The sequence below is a fragment of the Suricata suricatta genome, chromosome 6 (genome assembly GCF_006229205.1).
Source record: "Suricata suricatta isolate VVHF042 chromosome 6, meerkat_22Aug2017_6uvM2_HiC, whole genome shotgun sequence".
NCBI lineage: Eukaryota > Metazoa > Chordata > Mammalia > Carnivora > Herpestidae > Suricata > Suricata suricatta.
In genome coordinates this window covers 16,480,478-16,504,064 of record NC_043705.1, presented here as the reverse complement: position 1 = coordinate 16,504,064, position 23,587 = coordinate 16,480,478, and the positions used below count along the sequence as shown (strand labels likewise).

At 37.2% G+C, this 23,587-nt stretch overlaps 1 protein-coding gene and 1 non-coding gene across 6 annotated transcripts in view; one reads left to right on the top strand and one right to left on the bottom strand.

The window, feature by feature from the left end:
* Positions 1-23,587, bottom strand: part of CSNK1G3 (casein kinase 1 gamma 3) — a 111,125-nt gene that overhangs the window by 35,063 nt on the left and 52,475 nt on the right. For all 5 annotated transcript variants that reach the window (XM_029941777.1, XM_029941773.1, XM_029941775.1 and 2 more), the window contains exons 5-6: positions 15,490-15,638; positions 13,612-13,846 (exon numbers count right to left, since the gene is read on the bottom strand). In XM_029941777.1, the coding sequence (XP_029797637.1) occupies positions 13,612-13,846; positions 15,490-15,638 (384 nt within the window). The remainder of the gene's footprint in view (positions 1-13,611; positions 13,847-15,489; positions 15,639-23,587) is intronic.
* Positions 14,744-14,930, top strand: LOC115294995. Its single transcript, XR_003910251.1, has one exon. It is a non-coding gene; the product is annotated as a U2 spliceosomal RNA (small nuclear RNA).

Sequence of the window (23,587 nt, the reverse complement as noted above, 5' to 3'; positions counted from 1 at the left end):
ACAAAGGATCATCAGGCCAGACCTTACACACACAAGAAGAATGAGAAAAGAATACTATGAACTAACGTTATGCCAATAAATTCAACAACTTAGAAGAAATGGACCACTGTCTTAAAAGATACAAATTACAAAGATGTGAATGACTCTATACCAATTAAAGAAATTTAATTTATAATTTCAAATCTTCCCAAAATATAACCGAAGGCTCAGATGGTGTGACTAGTAAATTCTATAAAGCAGTTAAGGAATAATACCAACTTTACACAAACTCTTTCAGGAAGCAGAAGAGAAGGGAGTCTTTCCCAATTCATTTCCTTAATGATATTACCAGTCAAAGGCATTACAAGCAAAGGAAAATACAAGAAATGTTCCTCATCAACCCAGAACAAAATTCTTAAAAGAGATAATACATCATGATTAAGGAGGGTTCGTTCTATGAAGTTAAGGTTGGTTTAACACTCAAAAACCAACTGATATAATTCATCTTATTAATAAAAGATGTAAATCATAAGATCACCTCAAACGATACAGAAAAAGTACTTAATTAAATATAACATGCATTTATGATAAGAACACTTATTAAACAAGAAATTTTAAAAAACTCCATTCTGACAATGGACTTCCATGAAAAACCTACAACAAACATAATTCTTACATGAGGAAAGGCAACCTTATAATTAAGAACAAAACAGTGATGTTCACTCTCACATTATCTATTCAGTGTTGTACTGGAAGTTCTTGTTAGTACAAAAAAAAGCTATAAAAAAACATTAAAAGGTATTCAGATTGGATAGAATCTGGATTCAATTCAGATGGGAAATGAAGAAGTAAAACGAGTTTTCTCTGCAGACCATCTAATCGTATATGCAAAAAATCCTAAATAATCTACCCCAAAAAAACCCAAAACTCTATTAGAACTAGTACATGAGTTCTATTAAGGTTACAGGATACAAGGTCAATATATAAAAACCAATTGTATTTCTATGCATGCAATGAACAACTGGAAAACAAATTTAAAAAGCAATACCATTTTCAGCAGCATCAACAAATATGAAACATGTAGGGATAAATTTATCAATATATATGCAAGACCTGAATATTATGGCATGCAGTTTAAAAGACCAAATGATACACAAATACGGACGCCTACAGTAGTGTCCTTTGTTAAGAAGGGGAACTCAATATAAAAGCAATTCCCTCTAAATTCCATCCAAAGTTGGAGGTTTTAGTTACCACATTGTCAGCAAGCCATGATGATTAGGTGATCTTGCCTATATGGCTGGCTCAAAGAATAGTATTAGTCTCAAAACCTACATGGTATTTAAAACCTCAAGCCATAAATATAAGCTAGTAAAATAAAGCCCTCCTGAAACTCCACCTGACATGCTCCTTATCCTCCTAATTCTTTTCTTGTGTTCTTTCATCCCATGACTAGTCTGGAAGTAAATTTCACCAGGCAGTGAGTAATAAGTCACAGGGAAGCCTTTATCTTTGAAACACAGTAACTAAAGAATACCTCCTCAGGTCTTTAACAGTTCTGTTTCAAGGAAGAAGAAAAAAATCTCCCAAAGGTAATTTGGCCCTTATTACACCCTGTTCACATTTTTTAAAGCACTGTTACAAAGGCCTGTTTGAAAAATGGATGTTTTCCACTAAGCCAAGAATCCTTTTTATAGGGACCACTGCTATGAGAAACCAAAAAATTACAAAGTGATGATTTACAAGCGATATCATTAAAAAGCCTCTTAAATCAGTTTTCCAATACATTTAAAAGTGATGTAAAGAGTCAATTAAAATGTTGCTTTTAAGGAACTATGCATCACATAAAATAAACACAAGGAAAACATATTAAGAGTCTCGTATGTGTCAGTGTGCCATACCGATGATCTTTCAAAGTTAAGGCTACATTCAGTAATCCCAAATAACATATCAAAGACTCAGAAAGCTTGAGACTAACCCCAAACACTGTACCTAAAGAAGACAGAATTCTAAACCACATATCTGCACTTTTTTTGTAGAACCTATTAAACAAATATTCACTGTAAACCTTCTGCAATGCTTTTCTACTTAAAAGTTCTATTCCTTATCTCAACATTATTTTCCTTTTTTTTTAAAACTAATTTTCTTCCTCACATGCTTGAAACTGTTTCCACTGTGACTGACTTTCTATTCAATCTCAACAGAAAAATATTCCCTTTCTCCTTAACTAAAATTTATTTCTGTCAAAAAAATACATTAAATGCTTCTAAGCAGAAAATGTTCTGATATACAACTATCTATTTGCAAAAATAAGCTCATTACTGCACTTTCCTGCAAAAATAAAAACAATGAGGCCAAAAGATAAGTTAGTTGAAAGTAAATACAGTCAAGATGAGAGCTCAAAAACACAAATGATAAAAAAAAAAAAAAAAAAAAAAAAACTCTCGGAACAAAATTTAAATCATTCTTTATATATAAACAAAATTAAAACCAAAATTACTACAAGTAGAAGTTTCACTCTATATTTCCTCCTAAAAAGTTAAAAATTGGGGGGGAGGGGGGAGGGGGGAAGACAGGTGGTGGTAATGGTGGAGGGCACTTGAGGGGAAGAGCACTGGGTGTTGTATGGAAAACAATTTGACAATAAAATATTACCAAAAAAAAAGTAAAAAAATAAAAATAAAAATAAATAAATAAAAATAAAAAGTTAAAAATTACTTTTCCCCCAGCACTCCACCAAAAAAAAAAAAACAAAAAAAAACGCTTCTTCAAGATTCACTGACTGAGCTCATTAACATTTTTCAAAATTACATAATTAAGATGGTTTTATTGTTAAATGAAAACACAAACCTATTTAGTAAAAGAAAACACACAATTATACAAGACAATCTGCAGAAACAACTCACCAGTCCAGATGCCTAACCTAGCAATATTAAGAACGCATAAGGAAAAAAGAGGTTGCCCAGGCAACAGAACACAGCACATGCATACAATTCCTGAAGAAATCCTCCTGAAATCCAGTAAGTCTGGCTACCAGGAGAAGCAAATCCAAAGGAGGGAATAGGAAAGTACCACCAGCAATAGGTGTACTGCACATAACAACAAATACTAGACTAAAAGACATCTGGGTACAAAAAAAAATCCTATTAAAAATTCCACTACCCTCAGACTAATTATAAAGCTACAGTAATCAACACAGTGCAGTATTTGTGGAAAATGGTGGGGGGCACTTGTGGGGAGAAGCACTGGGTGTCATATGGAAACCAATTTGACAATAAACTGTTATTAAAAAAAAAAAAAGACTAACAATCCCGTGGGGGGGGGGGCACAGACCAGTGGATCAAGGAAGAGAATTAGACAGCCAAAACCAGACCCACGTAAATACCGTCAACTCATCCTTGACAACTGGGCAAAGGCAACACAATGGAGGCAAGTTCCGTTTTTTCAGCAAACGGTACTGGAACAACTGGATATCAATATATAAAAAAAAAGATCTAGCTTCACGTCCTACACCCTTCATAACACTTAACAAAACTGGATCAAAACCCTGTCAAATGAAAAATCACAACATTCCTACAACATAATGTAGGAAAAAACCTAGATGACCGTGGCTTGGGGAGGACTCTTTAGATCAGACAGCACAGGCATGTCCATGAAAGAAAAAAACTGATGAGTTTGACTTCATTAAAATTAAAACTTTTGCTCAGCTAAAGGTGCTGTCAAGAGAATAAAAAGAGAAGACACAAGCCGGGAGAAAATATTTGCACGAGATATATCTTATAAAGGACTGTTACCCAAAATATACAAAGAACTCTTAAAATCAAAAATAATAAAAAAAAAACAACCTGATTAAAAATGGGCCAGGGGCACCTGGGTGGCTCAGTCAGTTAAGCCTCCGACTTCGGCTCAGGTCAGATCTCACGTTTCGTGGGTTCGAGCCCCGCATCAGGCTCTGTGCTGACAGCTAGCTCAGAGCCTGGAGCCTGCTTCCGGTTCTGTGTCTCCTTCTCTCTCTGCCCCTCCCCCTCTCATGTTCTGTCTCTCTCTGTATCAAAAATAAATAAAACATTAAAAAAAATTTTTAAATAAATAAATAAATAAAAATGGGCCAAAGACCTTGAAAGACACCTCACCAAGGAAGAAATATATATGACAAATAAGCATATGAAAAGATGATACATACACATTGTATGTTATCCGGAAACACAAATTAAAACAACAATGAGATAACACTATTGTGAAAGAATGACTTATAAGAAATATATATTTGGTCACTCAGATAACTGAAATATATTTCTCAGATATATGTGGTCTTCCTTCACAGCTCCCGAAAATACTTCAGAACCGGAAAAGTGATATGGGTGTCTTATTATGAATGAAAGTGAATTCTGGATCCACCCAAGGTCAGGGGCTGATTGCCAGAAAGACCATCCATATGATTATAGAGGTTTGAAACTTTTAGTTGTACCCCCAACCACCAGGGAGGGAAGAGAGGCTAGAGGTTCAATCAGCCAATGGCCACTGACTTAGTGAATCCTGACTATATAATGAAGCCCCCATGAAAACCCCAGAGGGCAGCTTTTTGGTCCTTCTGAGAGAACTTCCACACCTGGGGAACCAGAACGCTTCCAAGCCCCACTAGGACAGAAGCTCCTCTGTTGAGGATTTCACGCTCCACAGCTCTGTGTCTGACCGTTGCTTTGTATCCTTTATCATATCTCATAATAAACTGGTAAATGTGAATCTATGAAACCATTCAAGCAAATAAATTGAACTTGAGGAGGTAGCTAGAACCTCTAATCTATAGCTGATCAGTCAGAAGCACAGGTAATAGCCCAGAGCTTGTAAGGGGTGTCCAGAGCAGTCTTGTAGGAAAGAGTCCTTACCCTTGGGATGCAATGCTTTCTAGTGCCAGAATGAAGTTGAATTCTCAGACATGCTACCAGTGTCGGAGAACTGCTTAGTGTTGTAGAGGGGGAAGGCCCTTCTCCACATAGGAGCTCATCCCAGGAGCCTTAAAAGAACTACAAAACGCTAACAATACCAAGGGCTGGCAAGAATGTGGGGCAACAGGAACTCCCACTGATTGGCGGTAGGGAAACAAAATGGTATGGCTACTTCAGAAGACAGTTTGGGGGTGTCTTACTTACAATACACTCTTGACATATGATGCAGGATTGAGCTCCTTAGGGTGTACCCAGAGAACTGAAAACCTATGTCCCACAAAAACCTGTACATGGATGTTTACAGCACCTTTATTCACAATTGCCAAACATCTAGGCCAGCAAGATGTCCTTCAGCGCATGAGTGGATACGCTATGGAGGATCCAGACAATGGAGTATTACTTAGCACTAAAAAGAAATGAGCTACCAAGCCAGGGAAAAACATGGAGGACCCTTAAAAGCACAGCATATTACTAAGTAAAAGAAACCAGTCGGAAATGGCTACATATGGCTTAATTCCAACTATATGATACCTGGAAAAGGCAAAACCCTGGAGACAATAAATAAAAAGACCAGTGGTTGCCAAGGGTTTGGAGGGAGGGAGGGACGGATGATTAGGCGGGGCATAGAGGATACCTAGGCAAGCAGAACTCTTCTGTGTAATACTCTAACGGTGGACTCAGGTCATAGAAATTTATCCAAACTCATAGAATGTACAATACCAAGAGAAAATCCCAAAGCAAACTATGGACTCTCGATGATGATGGGTTAATGCAGGTTCATCAATTATAATAAATGGACCACTCTGGGGGGGGATGCTGATGGTGGGGGGAGCGCTGCATGTGTGTGGGCAGGAGGTATGAGGATTAACTGTGCACCTTCTGCCAAATTTTGGTAAGAATCAAAAACTGTTCTTAAAAAAAAAACTGTTCAAAAAAGTAACACCTGTTTAAAAAAAAAAACACTACTATTTAAATGCATTTTCTCTAAACTTATTTAAATCAAGGTATATGTACTAACATTCTCCAACTAAACTTGAGAGTATCACTATACAATACCAATCATCCAAAAACTATGAGGCTGAATCATTCAGAAAATGTAAATTATGCTCATCATGTTTAAGAAAGCAAGGGATTGTGCAATACATTTTTAAACTGTTAAAACATAATTATAAAATGTAAATACATGTCTCTAAGCTGCTAAAAAGCTGTTTGGGTGGCTAAAGGAGCTGTCCTCAGGAATTTGGGCAATTAATCTGGAAATTATATGAATCACATCATAAGATGACAGCATGGAAAGAAGGCACTTTGGTAAAACTATAAATTCTGTGATTCCGTCGCTCCTATTCAGAGAACTTACCATGCAGCGGCTTGAAACGTTCTTCTTCGATTTGTATCAACACTTACAGAGCAAATGGCAGTTTAGTCCTCAAATCCTAGTCTCTTTATTAATGAATACTCCATAATAATTTAAAAAACAAGACAGTTCTAACGCTACTTCCTAGAGATGACTTGAGCAAAAGCAGCATTTACTTTTTTTTAATGTTTATTTATTATTGAGACAGAGAGAAACAGAGCATGAGTGGGGGAAGGTCAGAGAGACAGGGAATCAGAGAATCCGAAGCAGGCTCAAGGCTCCAAGCTGTCAGCACAGAGCCAGATGCAGGACTCAAACCCACGAAATGTGAGATCATGACTGAGCCAAAGTCAGCTGCTCAACCAACTGAGCCTCCCAGATGCCCCAAGCAGCATTTTCATGAAAGGAAAAGAGAGTAATCCAAAGGAAGACTTTAAAATGAAATACTCCATAATAATTTTAAAAACAAGACAATTCTAATGCTACTTCCTAGAGTGCCGGAGTCCAGCTCCAGCAGGTCCAGGGCTCCCTGAAGGTGGACGGTGTAGGTAAAAGGAAGCCAGAGAGCCTTGGTTTCCTTCTGCTCTTCAAGCCGGCATCTCTGCTCTGACCAGAGAGTCAGCCTTTTTTTTATTAAACAAGTGTACGGAATATAAAACAGAAGTGGCAATTGCCTTAGACAATGATTTCTGATGACAAATTCTTTGGTATATAAAAATTTCCCAGAACATAGATTGGTAGAAGACTCATGCAAAATCTTTATCAATAGTTATGAAGTAGGTGACTAGATGCTTATCACATGAGGAAGGAAGGGATCTTTAGCATTCAAATAAAAGGCAATGTATTTAGCATAGCAAAGGCAAGAGTTAGTTCTTTTGTGAGCAGGGGTCCTGTTTTCCAAGGAAAGAAAAACAGGTTTTCTCTGGAAATGTAACATTTGTTCCTATAATCACAAAAGAAGAAACTCCTATAATAAGTTTTTTAATAAGGCACAATTCACATATTTTTAGCATAAGAAGGCAAGTCACTCCTGATAGCAAAGTCAGTCAGGCGCCCTGGGGGTCGGTGGTCAAGCAGAAATTGAGTGGGGGGTTGAATGGGTGAAGACGCTGATCTCTATCTGATGGTGGGGAGGACTTGCAAACCTGCCTTACTTCAGAAATGGCTCCCAGCACTAGAGATGACTTCAGCAAAAGCACTATTTTCATGAAAGAAAAAGAGAGTGATCCAAAGGAAGATTATAAAATGAGGCACAAAGCATTTGACAAAAATAAAGTCTTTGAAAAGATACTAAAAATGAGACCTGTGAGCAGACACAATTTAAAATAACAATTCAACACGATAATAGAACAGAGGACTTCCACTAGAGCAGACCAAGGAAACCTGTGTCACACAGGGCTTTAGTGAGACTGCATCCAAAGCAAGGACTGAGGAAGGTACAAGAAGGTACACAAGTGAATCGCTATACCAGCGCCTTCTGAACATTAATCACCCAGTTAAGATCAAAGATCTATACCACAGGAATAAAAAGGCTAAATTCCACAATGTGATTTTACAATATTCTTCCAGCTTTTTCCTTTTTAAATTTTTTTTAATGTTTTTATTTATTTTTGATACAGAGAGAGACAGAGCATGAGAGGGGGAGGGGCAGAGAGAGAAGGAGACACAGAACTGGAAGTAGGCTCCAGGCTCTGAGCTAGCTGTCAGCACAGAGCCTGACGCGGGGCTCGAACCCACAAACGTGAGATCTGACCTGAGCCAAAGTCGGAGGCTCAACCGACTGAGCCACCCAGGCGCCCCCAGCTTTTTCCTTTTTAAACCTGATACAGTGCACTGATCTCCACAAAGAAAAAATACTTATAAATCTGCACAAATGTTCATCTGACCAAATTCTCTATTTTGAAATGCTCAGGTGTGTCAGAAAGTCCTTAAATGCACAAGAATAAATGAATGAATAAGAAGGCTTTAAATGTAATCATCCAAGTCCAGGCAAAATAGAAAAGACAGAAATTCTATATGCACAAATTAAAAATCACCACTAAAAGGTCACATTTTCACCAATTTTCCTTTTTTATCTGTTTATGACCCCGCACAAAGCCACAGGCTCTAAACTCCAAACATCACTAATAAGCCCATGTTCACAGCCATCTCACCCATAATACTCTTCTACACTTAAACTTGCATGACTTTAGTTTATTCTTAATTTCTTAAAAAACAGGAACTCATGGAATCTGGCAAACGAATTTTCTGTTAACAGTGCTCATCTACTTTCAAGTTCTACATCAAAACTGGAAACAGGGCTTTTATAAATAGGAGAAAGTAAGGATTAAAGAAAGCTTTTGTTCTTTGCGGTACTCGCCCAAGAAATATTTTGTTTATGTTTTCTTCCTGAAAAAGGAGGAAAAAGAGATTACTGCAATAGTTAAATGCCATTTCCCAAGCTCTGAAGGCTTTTCCTAACAAGGACAAACATATCAGATTCACTCTGCCATTTCTACAAATAGAATGCTGTTACATTTACCATTGTTCAGATAAAAAAACATCGGGCCATAAGGAAGTCGTGACTTCATGTCTCACAATAAAATGGTGGTGAACCTTTGTTAGTTGTTATAAAATAGACTGTCAGCAGCTACCGCAAAATGAAAATCTCTCACAGACACAATTCATATAAATACAGGTATGCCTGATTTTAATATGAGACACAATCCTGAAGGATGTGTATCTACTCAATCTTATTTTAAATCTATCATGGAAGTTTACTATTGAAAGGCAACCCCCACCCCTGCCCAAATAGGACCTGAATGCAGCTTGTGCTTTATAATTTTAGATTCATGAAACTTTTCTTAAAGTAAGGCGAATTAACATTTCTCAGGCATTTCAACATTTCTCAGGCATTTCAGACAACTGAAAAGAAGAAAGACCATGGCTCCACCATCAGGAGACTGTCACGGAAAATTCCAAGTGCTATTTTGCTCTGACTGAGAGGAAGAAGCAGGTGTAGTAGGTATGCAGAAGCAATCTACAGCAAGCAACTCTGGGGAAGAATGGTTAGAGAAGCAGCTATGACCAGGATGGAGGCTGGGTCAGATGACTGCTGAGCTCTGTACAAAAAGTGACTGCATGTCTGTAGGGCATGTTTAAACAGTGATGATGAGTGAGTACTGACTGGTTTATGTTTGTCTGTTCCTCTTGTGAGTGTGAGGTCAGCGATGCAATCTAAAAGCAGAGAATTAAGTTTGACTTTCTCTGCTATGAAATCGGACCATGGTTTAAGTCTTAAAAATAAACCACTATAAACATAACCCAGAACTGACTCTTTTAGAAAGGCAAGAAGTAGCTCAATGGGAAAGAATATGACATCATAAAAAGAACCTCGGCCCATAACTCACACCATACAAAAATTTATCCTAGAAGAAAACATACATGTCTGCATCCTATGGAAACAAAGATTTCAAATAGTAGCAATCCTAAAACAAAAAACTGGTAAATAATTCACTACACAAATAGTCACAACTTTTGCACATCCACTGGCACCATTAAGAAAATGAGCAGGGGCGCCTGGGTGACTCAGCTGGTTAAACATCTGACTTTGGCTCAGGTCATGATCTCACAGTCCATGGGTTCGAGCCCTGCGTCGGGCTCTGTGCTGACAACTCAAAGCCTGGAGCCGGCTTCCTAGTCCGTGTCTCTCTCTCTCTCTGCCTCTCCCCCACTGCCTTTGTCTCTCAAAATAAAATAAAGAGAGAAAAAAAAATTTTTTTAAAGAAAGAAAATGAGCAGGCCACCCACAGACCAGAAGAATCTATTCACAGACCATATATCTGGAAAATAACATATTTTCAGAATATATAAAGAAGTCCTACAAATCAACAATACAATGGCACACATGTCACAAAAGAAAATGTACAAAGGGCCAATAAGCAAGCACAATAAACAGCTTTCAGAACCACAAGTCAAGGAAAACAAAATACCACTACATATCTACTCAGATGGCTAGAATGAAGAAGAAGGCTAACATAAAAGTTGTCAAGACTATGAACAGAACTTTCATTTACTGCTGGTGGAAACAGAAAATGGCATGAATGCTTTGGGGGACTGACTGGCAGTTCCCTATGCAGTTAAAAAATACCCACCATATGAAACAATGATTCTCATCTTGGCATTTACCCAAAAGAACTGACAACATATGTCCACTGAAAGATTTAAAAATTCATAAGAGTAAAAAGCTATTAACAAAATGTTTATCAACACTAGAATAATTTATAGTATATTAATGCAAAGGAATACTACTTAGCCTTAAAAAGAAACAAATTACTGATACTGGAAAAACAAACACTAACCTTACACTGAACAAAAGAAGCCAGATGATTCCATTTATATCAAGTAATTGAATCAACAAAACTTATCTACTTATCCACATAGTCAGTTGCTCAGTCAGTGACTCTTGATTTCAGCTCAGGTCATGATCTCACAGTTTCAGTTCAAAGCCCACATAGGGCTCTGCAATGACACTGGGGAGCTCAGTTGGGTTTCTCTCCCTCTCTCTCTGCCGTTTCCCCACTTGTGCTCTGTCTCTCTCAAAATGAACAAAAAAACTTTAAAAAAAACTATGTGAGATTAATGATAGAAATCACAGCAATGTCTCCTTTGGGAGAAAGTAGGGGAAGAACAAGGATGAAGTCTATGAGATGATAATGTTCTACATCTTGACAAAGTTGTGGGTTACACAGGTGCGTACGTATGTCAAAAACTACAAATCATGGGGCACCTGGGAGGCTCAGTCAGTTAAGTGTCCGACTTCAGCTCAGGTCATAACCTCACAGTTTGTGAGTTCGAGCCCCGTGTCGGGCTCTGTGTTTACAGCTCAGAGCCTGAAGCCTATTTCAGATGCTGCGTCTCCCTTTCTCTGCCCCTCCCCCACTCACGCTGTTTCTCTCTCTCTCTTTCAAAAATAAACATTAAAAAAAATTTTTAACTACAAATCGTACAAATGTTATAAGCTTAATTCAATGTAAATTTTGATTTGAAAAGTGAACTTTTCAATAAAATAAGACATACAAATACTGTCAATTCTAGTAAGCTTGCTTGACATACTCCTACCAGTTACTGTTTCTGAAACTAGATTCTGAGGATCCTAGGCTTCTAAAAATGAGTAGAGAGAGTAATGGTAGCCATATTTCTCACTGTCAGCCCAGAAGACAAAAATACACACAAGAGAAGGGAATTACAAATATGGAAAAGGGGGACACTACTTTGTGGGGTTGGACTAAAATCACAGCTATCAATACAGGGGCGCCCAGTGGCTCAGTCAGTTAAGCGGCTGACTTCGTGTCAGGTCATGATCTCACAGTTCGTGGGTTCAAGTCTTACATCGGGCTCTGAGCTGACAGTTCAAAGCCTGGAGCCTGCTTCAGATTCTGTGTCTCCATCTCTCCCTGACCCTCCCCCACTCATGCTCTGTTTTTATCTCAATAATAAATAAAAACATTAAAAAATGCTTTAATTAAACTATCAATATAAACTCAAGATTCTTATTAGATAGGCATTAGTATGTGCATATATGTACATACATGTGTAAGCATATGTGCGTGTGTGTATCTGTGTGCACGATTCATGTACACGTGCACATTTCTTAGTTTGGCTGCCAAAGGGGCCAGCAAGAACACACCGGTAGTGATGAGTATGCCCAGTGGCCAAATCTTGGTTTCTACCTAACATTATCCAATAAAAGGACCCAGAGCTACATGGAGAAATGTCTATTTCTGGGCTAGAGCACAGAAACTACAAGCTTCATCTAGAATAACTTGTTATACCAGAAAGTAAAAAAGTTCTCAAAGAATCATGAGAACAAGCCAGAAAGAGTAGCCAACCAGACGGAGCAACCAGAGGTCAAATGTGGGACAACAGGAGTATCAAAATATATACTGACAGTAATGCGCTATGCTACCATCAGTACGCTAAGAATCCATGAGTCCATACTGACATAAGTCAATAAATGGGAAAAGAAGCAAAAACCTTTGCTTCCATTAGATTATCAACCAATAAATAAATAAGGAATGACAAATTTTTAAAAATCATCAATGAAAAAAATCATCAATGGATGTTAAATCTAGTGGGTAAAATTTAATGGGAACAGTATACTTATATTTACATAATCTCAAAAATCTGCTTACAAAATACTTTCCATTACAAAGAAGAAATAGGAAACTTGTAGGTACACGAACTCTACAGATAGTAACCTAAGCAAGTGACCAAAACTATGTGTAACCAAGTGACCTCACATGCCTCCTGACATGATGCACTTACCACACATCGCTTGTGAATTTGTGTAACAAAGGCATATTCAAATACGGTCATGAAGAAATTATCAAACTCAAATTCAGGACATCCTACAAAATACCCTGTATGTACTCCACAGAAATATGAAGGCCATGAACCATAAAGAAAGGCAAGGGAGTGTTCCAGACAAAAGAGACCAAAGAGATGTGACAAGTAAATAAAATGTGTAGTCTTGAACTGGATTCTGGACTGGGGGTGGTGGGGGACGGGGACGGGACGCCTGTAAGAAACTCTATGAGATTGATATTATTGTATCTTTCCTACTAATAAGGAACTCCCTTAAAAAAGTTAAATAGTTTGCCCAAAGTCATATAGTTTCTACATGGTAAACAAAACTATTAAGGTCCTAACTTTTAATTTTTTTTTAATGTATGTTTATTTTTGAGAGACAGAGAGAGACAGAGCAGGAGCGAGTCAGAGTCAGAAGGAGACACAGAATCTGAAGCAAGCTCCAGGCTCTGAGCTAGCTGTCAGCAGAGGGCCTGATGCAGTGCTCAGACTCACAAACCGTCAGATCATGACCTGAGCCCGAGTCAGACACACAATCGGCTGAGCCACCCAGGCGCCCCTAAGGTATTTAGTTTTAGCATTAAATGTACTGGGGAGATGCCATGTGTCCCTGGATAGCTGTATCAGAGAGCCAGAGTCTCAATCAAGAATCTTCACACACTAAATTCAGCCATAATTAAGGATTCTCTCATATTCTTCAATAAAAATTGTCAAATGCATCAGCCTAAATGTATCAAAGTTGAACATTTCAAGTTGTCATATAAAAATAAACACAGTAAAATAAGATCTGTCATTCATTTACTCTAGGGCACCTTACCCTAAAAGAGTTTTATTAGATATAAATGAAAGTAAACCCTAGCTAGACGGGATAAGTCAGAAGCAAGTATAAACCCCCCAAAACAGAACCATAATAGCAAGTGAAAACTCACACTATGAGCACAGTCACTGAATTCAAATTTCCATACTTACAAAAGGTGCACATACCTTTTCCTAAATGTGTGTTTATGCTCATATATCTAGCTGTTCCTGTAAGGCTCTTGTGTTCTCTGTATGGTATGTGTTTCTTTGTCTCTGGATCGATATATTCCTTTGCCAAACCAAAATCTATAATATGAATAACTTGCTGGGTTTTGTTTCCTGGTCGTCCTATTAAGAAGTTCTCAGGTTTTACATCTCTGTATATCAAGTTCTTTGAATGGACATATTCCATGCGAGAAATCTTGAGGCACAAAAAAAAAAAAAGAAAGAAAGAAAGAAAGTTTTATTTTAGGCTTTGACTAGCATAAAAAAAGCACGATAGACACAAGATGAAATTCTCACAGTGATAACATAAAGGAGAAAAAAAATCAGAAACTGTTTCAACCCTTCAAAATAACATGGTAGCAGTCTACAGGTCCTAAAAAATACATTCAATTATGACTAACAGTCTTGCTTTCACTATTATTATGATCACTTATAAATCAAGTATTTAAACTCAAGTATTTGAATTTCATGAATTCCTTCCATACTGGTAAGCCTGAGTCAATCAGCACTTAGAGATGATGCCACCTCAGACAATCAGAAAGCTTTACTAAGTCTGGAACTGAGATGTATAAACAGACATATTCGTCAAGTTAGAATCTGTTCTTATCAATTAATTCAATCAACAAGGAACTTTTACAGTTACATTAAAGAAACTTAGAGTCTAAACCGTTAAATGAAAACAACACAGTACCCTTTGGGATATCTTCCTTTTTCTTTTTTTATAACTTACTCAGGTCTTTCTTTAGGTATTAAACATTTTAAAAGATCTTGAAACCTTAAAACTTTGGGATACCACTCTAATGACTATGCAGTATACTTTCACATTACATAGTATATATATATAGTGTATAGTGGATATATACTATATGTCATATTCACATAATATAGTACTATAATATAGTATAAACTGCCACAAAAGTAGCACATTATAAATAAGAAAATAAAATTGCTTCATTGAGTGATAATAATGGTGAACAACGCAATGCAAACATACAGCCACCTAGGCCTTTTTAGATTATTAACAAGTTCGGACCATAGTATATAATATTCTATGACCTACACTTTTCAGTAATAGTATATTATGAGCATTTGCATCGCTTCTTGGCCCCTTGGCTAAGATGGAATGTAGTATCTGTTCTGGTCAGCTTAATATGAGCATTTGCTGGTTCTAAGACATTCTTTTAATACACACTTTTTAATGGCTGCATATTATTTTATGGCTATGAATAATTTACTCAACTAACCCTATTATTTCTCTCCATTTGGGCTGTTTCCCACTTTATGACAAACAACCTTGCACAAACAGCTTTAAGTATATATGTGAACAGTTCCATTGGATAAATTAATGAGTCAATGTAGGAAAACCATTTTGAGATTTCCATAACACACTAGTCGTGTTGATTTCAAAACTGCCTTAAATCATCCTCTTAAACTGTTTTCCCATAGGCTCCCTGAGATTTCAATAATTTATAAGACTTTCCATTGTTTCTTCTTTTTCTAGGCCATTAGAATTTATGACTAACATTATAAACCCCGTTTCCAAGGGTTCTCTTTTCTAAGCATTTATCAGGGACACAAAGAGAGGGCTGGAAACCATTCTTGAGCTCAGCACTCTGATCTGAAAGCAGTAACATATTAATTCTTTCACCCAAATAAATACACTTGGCTTGGTTATTTTAAGTTGTATGCATCCTAAAAAGACAATGGGAGGAAAAGCAGAAACTTCACGAGGCCACACGCTCTGTGAAGAGAACAAGACTTTACACTTGCAGTATAAGCGTGGGACCAAGCGAACCGTGCGACGGGTGGGGCAGCCTCACAGCCCCTCACTTGCCTTACCAGCTGAATAGCGATCATGAGAACGGTCTTCAGAGAAAACGTCCTGTCGCACAGGTCAAACAAGTCTTCCAGACTAGGTCCAAGCAGTTCGAGCACCATGGCGTTGTATTTACCACAAGGGCCAAAATAGTAAACTTGAGGTATACCATCTGGGGGGGGAAGAAGAAGGGTTTTAATCATTTCCTCATCCTGAATCCCAAATTGTTCTTCCTGGAAAAATCAATGAGCAGTTTTAAACATTTTCTGTGTTTTCGAGAACTGCAGAAGCAGGTCCATTTTTCCCGCCGGCACATTTAACCCTCCAGAGCCAATGTACCTTCTCCTGGACGCTTACAGTGTAAGTGGTTACACCTCTACTGCAGCTCAGGACATTATACACAGGCCTCTGCTGTTGGCCTCCAACACCGCACCAGAGACAGGAGCTGTGCGTTTTAGCCTCTTGTTCCATGGCCTAGAGAAATGCTTGTCACATAGAAGAGATTCGATTCTTATTTTAACAAAGAAGTGACTGCTCTCTTTAATAACCGTGAGGTGAGCGTCATCCTGGGCTCACCCTCCAAGAGTCTCATCCTCTGGTGCACACACCCCATATAATTCCCTCCCAGGGTTCAGCCTTGTGATTATGTGATGTGACGAAGGTGAGGTGATTAAGGCCCTATCAGTGGGAGGCACACGCACACCCACACGACTTACAAGCTTCCCTTCGCCACTGGGAATCACTATTTTAGTGTAAGCCCCGTACCAGAGCCAGTGTTGGATGCCTGTGTCAGATCTACCCACCACATGTGTAAAAGCAGGAAAAAAGTTCGTAAGTAGTCAATGAGAAGCTCACTAAGGTGTATTCCAACTCTGAAATGCTATTTTTATTATGCTATACACCGCTTTTGTTATGCTATTAAGAGCCTGGAACTGTAATTAAGACATGAACAGTTCGCAGCGACTAAGCTTTCAAAATTATTCCTACAATGCCTTTTTCCCCCTCTCTGCCACTGAGAGTTGTTCATCTTCATGCTCTTAATTTAGCAATCTCTAGTATCTCACTTCCACACTTCAGCTTGCTGCTGCTGATCCGTAGGAGGCAAGTGAACCACATCATCAAGCTTGTAAGAACTATATACGGAATGTAAAAATAAACATGTTCTGAGGCTCTTCAATGAAAGGACTGTCAAAGAGCTTTTCTACTTCCTTCTGAGTCATCACCTACACTCCTAATAATTGAACTTGTTGTGAAATGATCACTCAATAAGATAGCAATATATCTAGGTTATTAAGTGACTAATTTAGTCAAAGGTTCAAAGGTTTCCAAGAATCAAAAATCATTTAAGAAATCTCACTGCCTTAATTCAACAAATGCTTACTGGACATCCACTACATCCCTAGGGGACTAAATGGAACATTAGGGACTAAGAGTACACAAAACACCATGATCAAGGATAACCCAGGAGTGCAAGATTAAGTTAACATTCAAAAACCCACCAATGTAACTCACCACACTAACAGCATAAAAAGGAAAAACCATGTCATCATCTCAATAGAGACTGAGAAAGCATCTGCAAATCTGGAACCGAAGGTAACTTCCTCCACCTGGTAGAGGGCATCTAAGAAAAACTCTCAGCTAACATCATATTTAATGGAGAAAGACTGAATGTTTTCCATTTACAACTGGGAGCAAGACAACGATGTCCACTTTCACCTCTTGCATTTAACAGTGCAATGAAGTAAAAAAGAAAAGAAAAAGAGGAAAAGAGAAAAGAAAAAGAAAAAAGGAATAAAAGGCATTCTCGAAAACAAGGAGCGTCTGTTATTTTAAGAAAAGGTGAAATAAGGGCACCTTGGTGGCTCAGTCCGTTGAGCGTCCAACTTCAGCTCAGGTCATGATCTCACAGTTTGTGGATTCGAGCCCCACGTTGGGCTCTGTGCTGACAGCTCAGAGACTGGAGCTTGCTTCAGACTCTGTCACTCCCTCTCTCTCTGTCCCTCCCTGCTCGTTCCCTCTCTCTCTCAAAAATAAAAATTTTTTTTTAAATATTTAAAGAAAGAAAAAGTGAAATAATTACTCATTCTATTTGTAACCAATAATAGAATTCAAGCTTTACATAAAAAATCAGATTTTGGCTAAATCTGTATCTGCCAGGATGACCTTTGAAAGCTTTCTCCCCCTCTCTCCTTCTTTAAATAGACAGAATAAAATCTTGTATTAATTAATTTAAAAAATAAAAAGGGAAAAACACAATACCATTTTTCTGATGAAACTGTAGTGACATTAACTATTATGACCTAATGTTAGGTAATAAATACGGCAATATTTGAAAATCTATTTCAGTAAACCAGTATTTTTTAAGTGACCAAAGCAGGTATTTACAAAATCATTCACAGGTAAATGATCTTGTTAATGTACAATGGATTTTAATGTAAGAGTAAGAAAAGTTTTTTTGTTTTGTTTTGTTTTTTCTGGCTACTAACTCTGCACTGCAATTTGAAGAAACTTATCCCTGATCAAGTTTTAGCATCATATCAAAAGTTAACTAAGCAAAATTTACAAAGTTGTGAGTTAAAGCCTTGGTTAAAGCCTAACTTTTGCAAAATAAGCATACAACGTTGCATGCATACAACGATGTTCAACCTGCATTGTTGTTAACAGTAAAAAAGGAAAAAAAAAGCAACTGGGAACCACCTACACATTCATCAACCCCCAGATTAATTAAACCAATTATGTCAGACCCATACTATGGAACATAAGAAACTGTTAACAACCCTTAGAGAAAACTGTGAAGGACAAACTTCTGCTATTTACTTTTTATAATTGTAAAGTGACCAATTAATTTTGTTGTTTACAACAGATACACCTTATTTTTAAAATGTCTTCAGTGAGTCATTAAACACACATATGAAAAGATACTAGAAGGAGAAACCACAAAGCTAACAGCGACTACCGGAAGCATAGGTGATTGGTTTTCCTTCCATTTTTATATTTCTTCAACTTTTTCAAATTGTTATGAAGAACACAAGCAAATTTGCAGTCAGGAATAAAATGCTCATGATTTAAGTTCTTCTGGGACCGAGAAGAAAAACGTGAATTGTTAAAAGATTTAGGCTACATTTATTTAATCCACGTACTGTCACTGAGCAAGAAGTAGTTCTCAAACAGTCTTGGCACTCTGAAAATTATATAGGTTTACCTCTACTCTTAGGAACCATTAGCTTCATTCCAGAGCCCCTAGAAACAAAGCAAAGTATCCCCGGTGGGACTCTGTCACCCTATCATGTAAGTTTGGCTTCCCCTGCCCTCCCATCACACTTCATGAACAGAAAGAACAGACTGGAAAGCTCAGATGTATTCTGCCTCATTTTGAGCTCTTCTAAAGCTGCATCTCCAAAATTTCTACTCTAGTTCTGCCATCCAAGCTGCCAACTTCTCTTTTGACCCAACCTTCAAATCTCCTCTTATCAAACTATCTCTATTAAGCATGACATGAAATTTATAATTATTCACACACAATTTCTCCTCGATGAGGAAAGGCATGCATAAGTAAATCTGCTCCACTTCCTTCTGAGAAGCCAACTCAGCCTTCAGGAGAAGAGCTACTGCATACCTAACACGTACACTCAATCAAGCTATTTACATAACATCCCTTTGTGTTTCTATAATAACACCACGAAAAAGATCAGTAAAGGGACAAAAACTGATTCAACTTTCTCCAAAATGTCCTTTAATGGCTTCAAAGTGTCTCAAAAGTATGTATCTCTACCTTATCCAAGATGGCTAAATTCCATAAACAGCATTACATTTCACTGAGTAAATTAAACAGACAATGAGTCTCCAATTTGAATGAAAATACCGCAGCTTTATCACGGTAACATAATTTTACCTTCAAATATGAGTCAGCATAAATGGCGAATAACAAAAGATCATCAACCCTAAATAACTCCTTAAGACACAGAAGGTTCTATAAACCAATGAGCATAAAAACTTCTTAGGTATTCTTAATATATTTTACCATGTATTTCATGTCACTGAAGGACAAAATCAAAACTTGTAGTTTTTTTTTTTTAAATCAACAACATAAAGCAAACACTGTAAAGGTCAAACTAGAATTTCATTTCCCAGGACAAGTCTGGGCAGTTTCCTAACACTAAGCAAACAAATTAAATTGCTGGGAGTTAGGAAACGTTGCAAATAACAAACGGGCTGGGAGTACCCCAGGCAAAGATAAAACCCCCACGGCCAACGTGAGTGCGAGAGAAGGCAAGACCACGGGAAGGGGGCTTCTGGGAGAAAGACGGCACACAGGGGCAGAAAGAAGGCTTAGCAGGAAGAGTAAGAAAGGGGTTAAGTTAGTAACCTCTTTATCAAAGTTATCTGGTTAGTGAATTGCATGAACGCAATCCCAATCAAGGGCATGAGCAAACTTGGTCTTATATCCAGTGAATTTTCAAGTATAAGTTTACATTTCACACAATTCTAAAATTATTTGAGACTACCATAAAGAGGCATCCACTGTGAACTTATGAAAGTCAGTTCTGATAACTTACAGTGTCACTAATTTTCAGGGACGTTTCCTGGCTTCCCTCATTTTCAAGACAAGTATACTTTTTCCCCCAAGAGAAGCTGAAGAATACAAAACTCACATATTATTTGAAATTACAATCTCACCCTTATAGGCTCCCAAAATCAATGTTATTAAACACTTCGCCTTATATTTCAGCTTTCTATTTAAGTGACAAAACAATACGAATTAATTTAAGTCACAAAACAACATTAGGAGGTCTAACAAACCCTCTGAAAGACTGGGTAGTACTTTGTGCCACATAGTGAAGTCCTTCAGTTCCTTCTAGTTATGTGACAGTGTAGCCTGTCATTAAAAGAAAGAGTATCATAGGGCACTTGGGTGGCTCAGTCGGTTGAGCATCCAACTTCAGCTCAGGTCATGATCTCACAGTTTGTGAGTTCAAGCCCCACATTGGGCTCTGTGCTGACAGCTTAGAGCCTGGAGCCTCCTTTGGATTCTGTGTCTCCCCCTCTCCCTCTCTCTGCCCCTCCCATGTTCATACTGTGTTGGAATAATAAATAAAATGTTAAAAAAAAAATTTTTTTAAGAGTATCATGAGATTTCTTTCCATTTTGGGGTCTGGCATTTTTCATATAGGAAGGTTTAGAATAAAAGCATTCATGTTCTGATTGGGAAATTTCAACTCTACAGAGGTGGTTAAGAAAACCTAAAACCTGATTAGAAATACGATACAGAATTATCATATAGAAAACTTTCTTTTCCAAGGAAGTTTTACTTTAAGGCATTCTTAAACTTAAAAAAAAATTTTTTTTTATGTTTATTTATTTTTGAGAGCAAGAGAAACAGAGTGTGAGCGGGGGAGGGGTAAAGAGAGACGGCGACAATCTGAAGCAGGTTCCAGGCTCTGAGCTGTCAGCCTACAGACCATGAGATCTTGGTTTGAGCTGAAGTCAGATGTTTAACCTAAGCAACTGAGCCACCCAGGCGCCCCTTCCTCACTGTTAACATAAATGCTTCTATCTCAGCTCAGCAATTCTCTACATGTGGACTGGAGATACATGGGGGAATGGATGCGTGGCCCCTGATACCCTTTCAGGTCAATGACAAGAAAATTACTTCTATAATAACACTAAGATGTCATTTACCTTTTTCACTCTCATTCTCTCACAAGTGAACAGGCTAATTTCCCAAAGGCTACACAACATGTGATACGGCAACAGACTGAATAAGGAAGAGGATAGGAGAATCTGTTTTCTCGTAAGCCAGACATTAAAGAAATGTGCAAATTTCTAAAACAAGGTCACTTTACTCACTTTCTTTTTGATTTAGAAAATACGGTTAGTTGTGATTTTTAAATATTAGTGTTATTATAAAATGAATTAATATGCCAATATCTTTCTATCTCGGTTTTAATTTCTCATATGGTAAATATCAACATATGAGAAATTAAACATATGTATAATTTACAACAACTAAAGTTCTCTGGGATCTTCTAAAAGTTTGAAGAGTAAAAAAGGATCCTGAGACCCAAAAAATGACTGAACTAGCTGAAAAGCAAGCTCTGATGTGAACAGCAGGTGCAAGAGCTCCCGACTTGGCAAACAGTGGTTCCCTAAATACCACAGTACCCAGCACCCATATTTAGTAATAAAATTCTAATACACCCCAAATAAAATAAAGCCACCGCATTGCAAAAAAAAAAGTCCTTATTGTGACAATTCTATTTACAAATTGAGATTATTCTGAATTTTAAAGAACATTAAAAAAAAACACACACACCTACAAACAAGTAGTTTTTTTCATTATATTGAATATTGAACATTATAGGAATAATGAATAAAATCATATTCATTATGTTACATTATTCATTATTCAGTTATAATCCTCTGAGTCTAAATAATTAAGAAAAAAATACAATTTCTGTATCATTTTTACCCCCAAGCTTCCAGTTTACAAACTTTTTTCTCACAATGTGCTACTTTATATCTAAATAAAAAATAAAAATGAAGGGGCGCCTGGGTGTCTCAGTCAGTTAAGCATCCGACTTCAGCTGAGGTCATGAGTTCAAGTCCCACATCAACCTCTGTACTGGCAGCTCGGAGCCTGGAGCCTGCTTTGGATTCTGTGTCTCCCTCTCTCTGCCCCTCCCCCACTCGCGCTCTGTCTCTCTCTCTCTCTGTCCCAAAAATAAACGAACATTAAAAAACATGAAATTATCATATTGTTTTTAATGGCTTTACATTTTCAATCTTTTACTATTACATAGAGAAATTTAAAAATGAGGCTGTCTCAGAAAATTAAATCCATCACCATTTGGTCCTACCCTATTCCAAAGTATGGATTTTTTTTTTTTTAAGATTCACAAGTGATTAATTAATCACTAAAAATACTGTAATTACCACACACCATACAACTAACCTAATATCGGCACCATTTAAACCAAACTAAAATCACTATCAGTTAATCCTTTTTTATTACATTGATAATGCACAGCATTACCTTCTCCATCAACTATAATGACTTTAATGCAAAAACTTTGTATACTTCTATCAAAGTAGCAATGTACATACGTAGTCATGTATAAGTTAGTAAACAATCAGCAATGCATAACTTACAGAAAATTCCCATGCAGAGAAGCCTCTATAAGGGACAGAAGGATTACGCACACTTAAGATGTCTTCTAACATCAAGTGAAGCAAAGATGGAAAAGGGAACTCTCAGAAGCTGCTGCAACAAGCATTCATTATCTGAGCTGATGAAGTCTACACTAACCACTGACTCACCAATAGAGTGCTCTTCATTATTTTCGTTCATATCAAACACAACAGGTGATATTCTAATTAGTTTATTCCCTTAACTTTCATGGTTTTTACAATATTGTCTTTGTTTTCTCAAACAGACATGAGACTACATAGAAAGAGTTGAATTTCTTAAATTTCTTCAAAACAGAGAAACTCTATCAGGCTTCTCAAGAATAAAAGGGACTTTAAACATTAAGAAATGTACATAGCCAGGTTTAAAGGTTCTACATTATTACTTACAACACTTCTTAAAAGTAAATAGTATGATCAAATTTCCATACATTATGGAATCACCAACCGTCACTGAGCTAGCAGCCAGACCTAGTTTTGAAAAAGGATGTAAAAATGGAGGCTTCTATACACCAGAGCAAAAACACAGAAGGAATACCTAAATCCTGATTTCTCAACAAGGCACAAACCAAGAAGGCAGAGGGGTCAGTATAAGGAAGGAAGAGAAGCCTTTTAAAGTAACAGCTCTCAGAAGGCGATATTACAAAGAGGTTTAATTTTGAAACGGCCACTGCTGCTATTATCAAATTATTGTTTAGAAGTACATAGTTTAGGGCACATCAAAAAGTCAAGGCACTCATTTAGAAATGATTTAACATAAGCATAGTCTCAAATAGTATATTTAATATCATTTCTATAGTTACAGATTTGCCAATAACAGTAATTTATAACAGAAAAAAGATTATTCTACTTCTTTTGGTAAGTAATAGTTTAGAACAAAGAAAGGCTATTTTACTATTATAAAGATATCAGCTAATCAAGAAATTCTGAGGAATA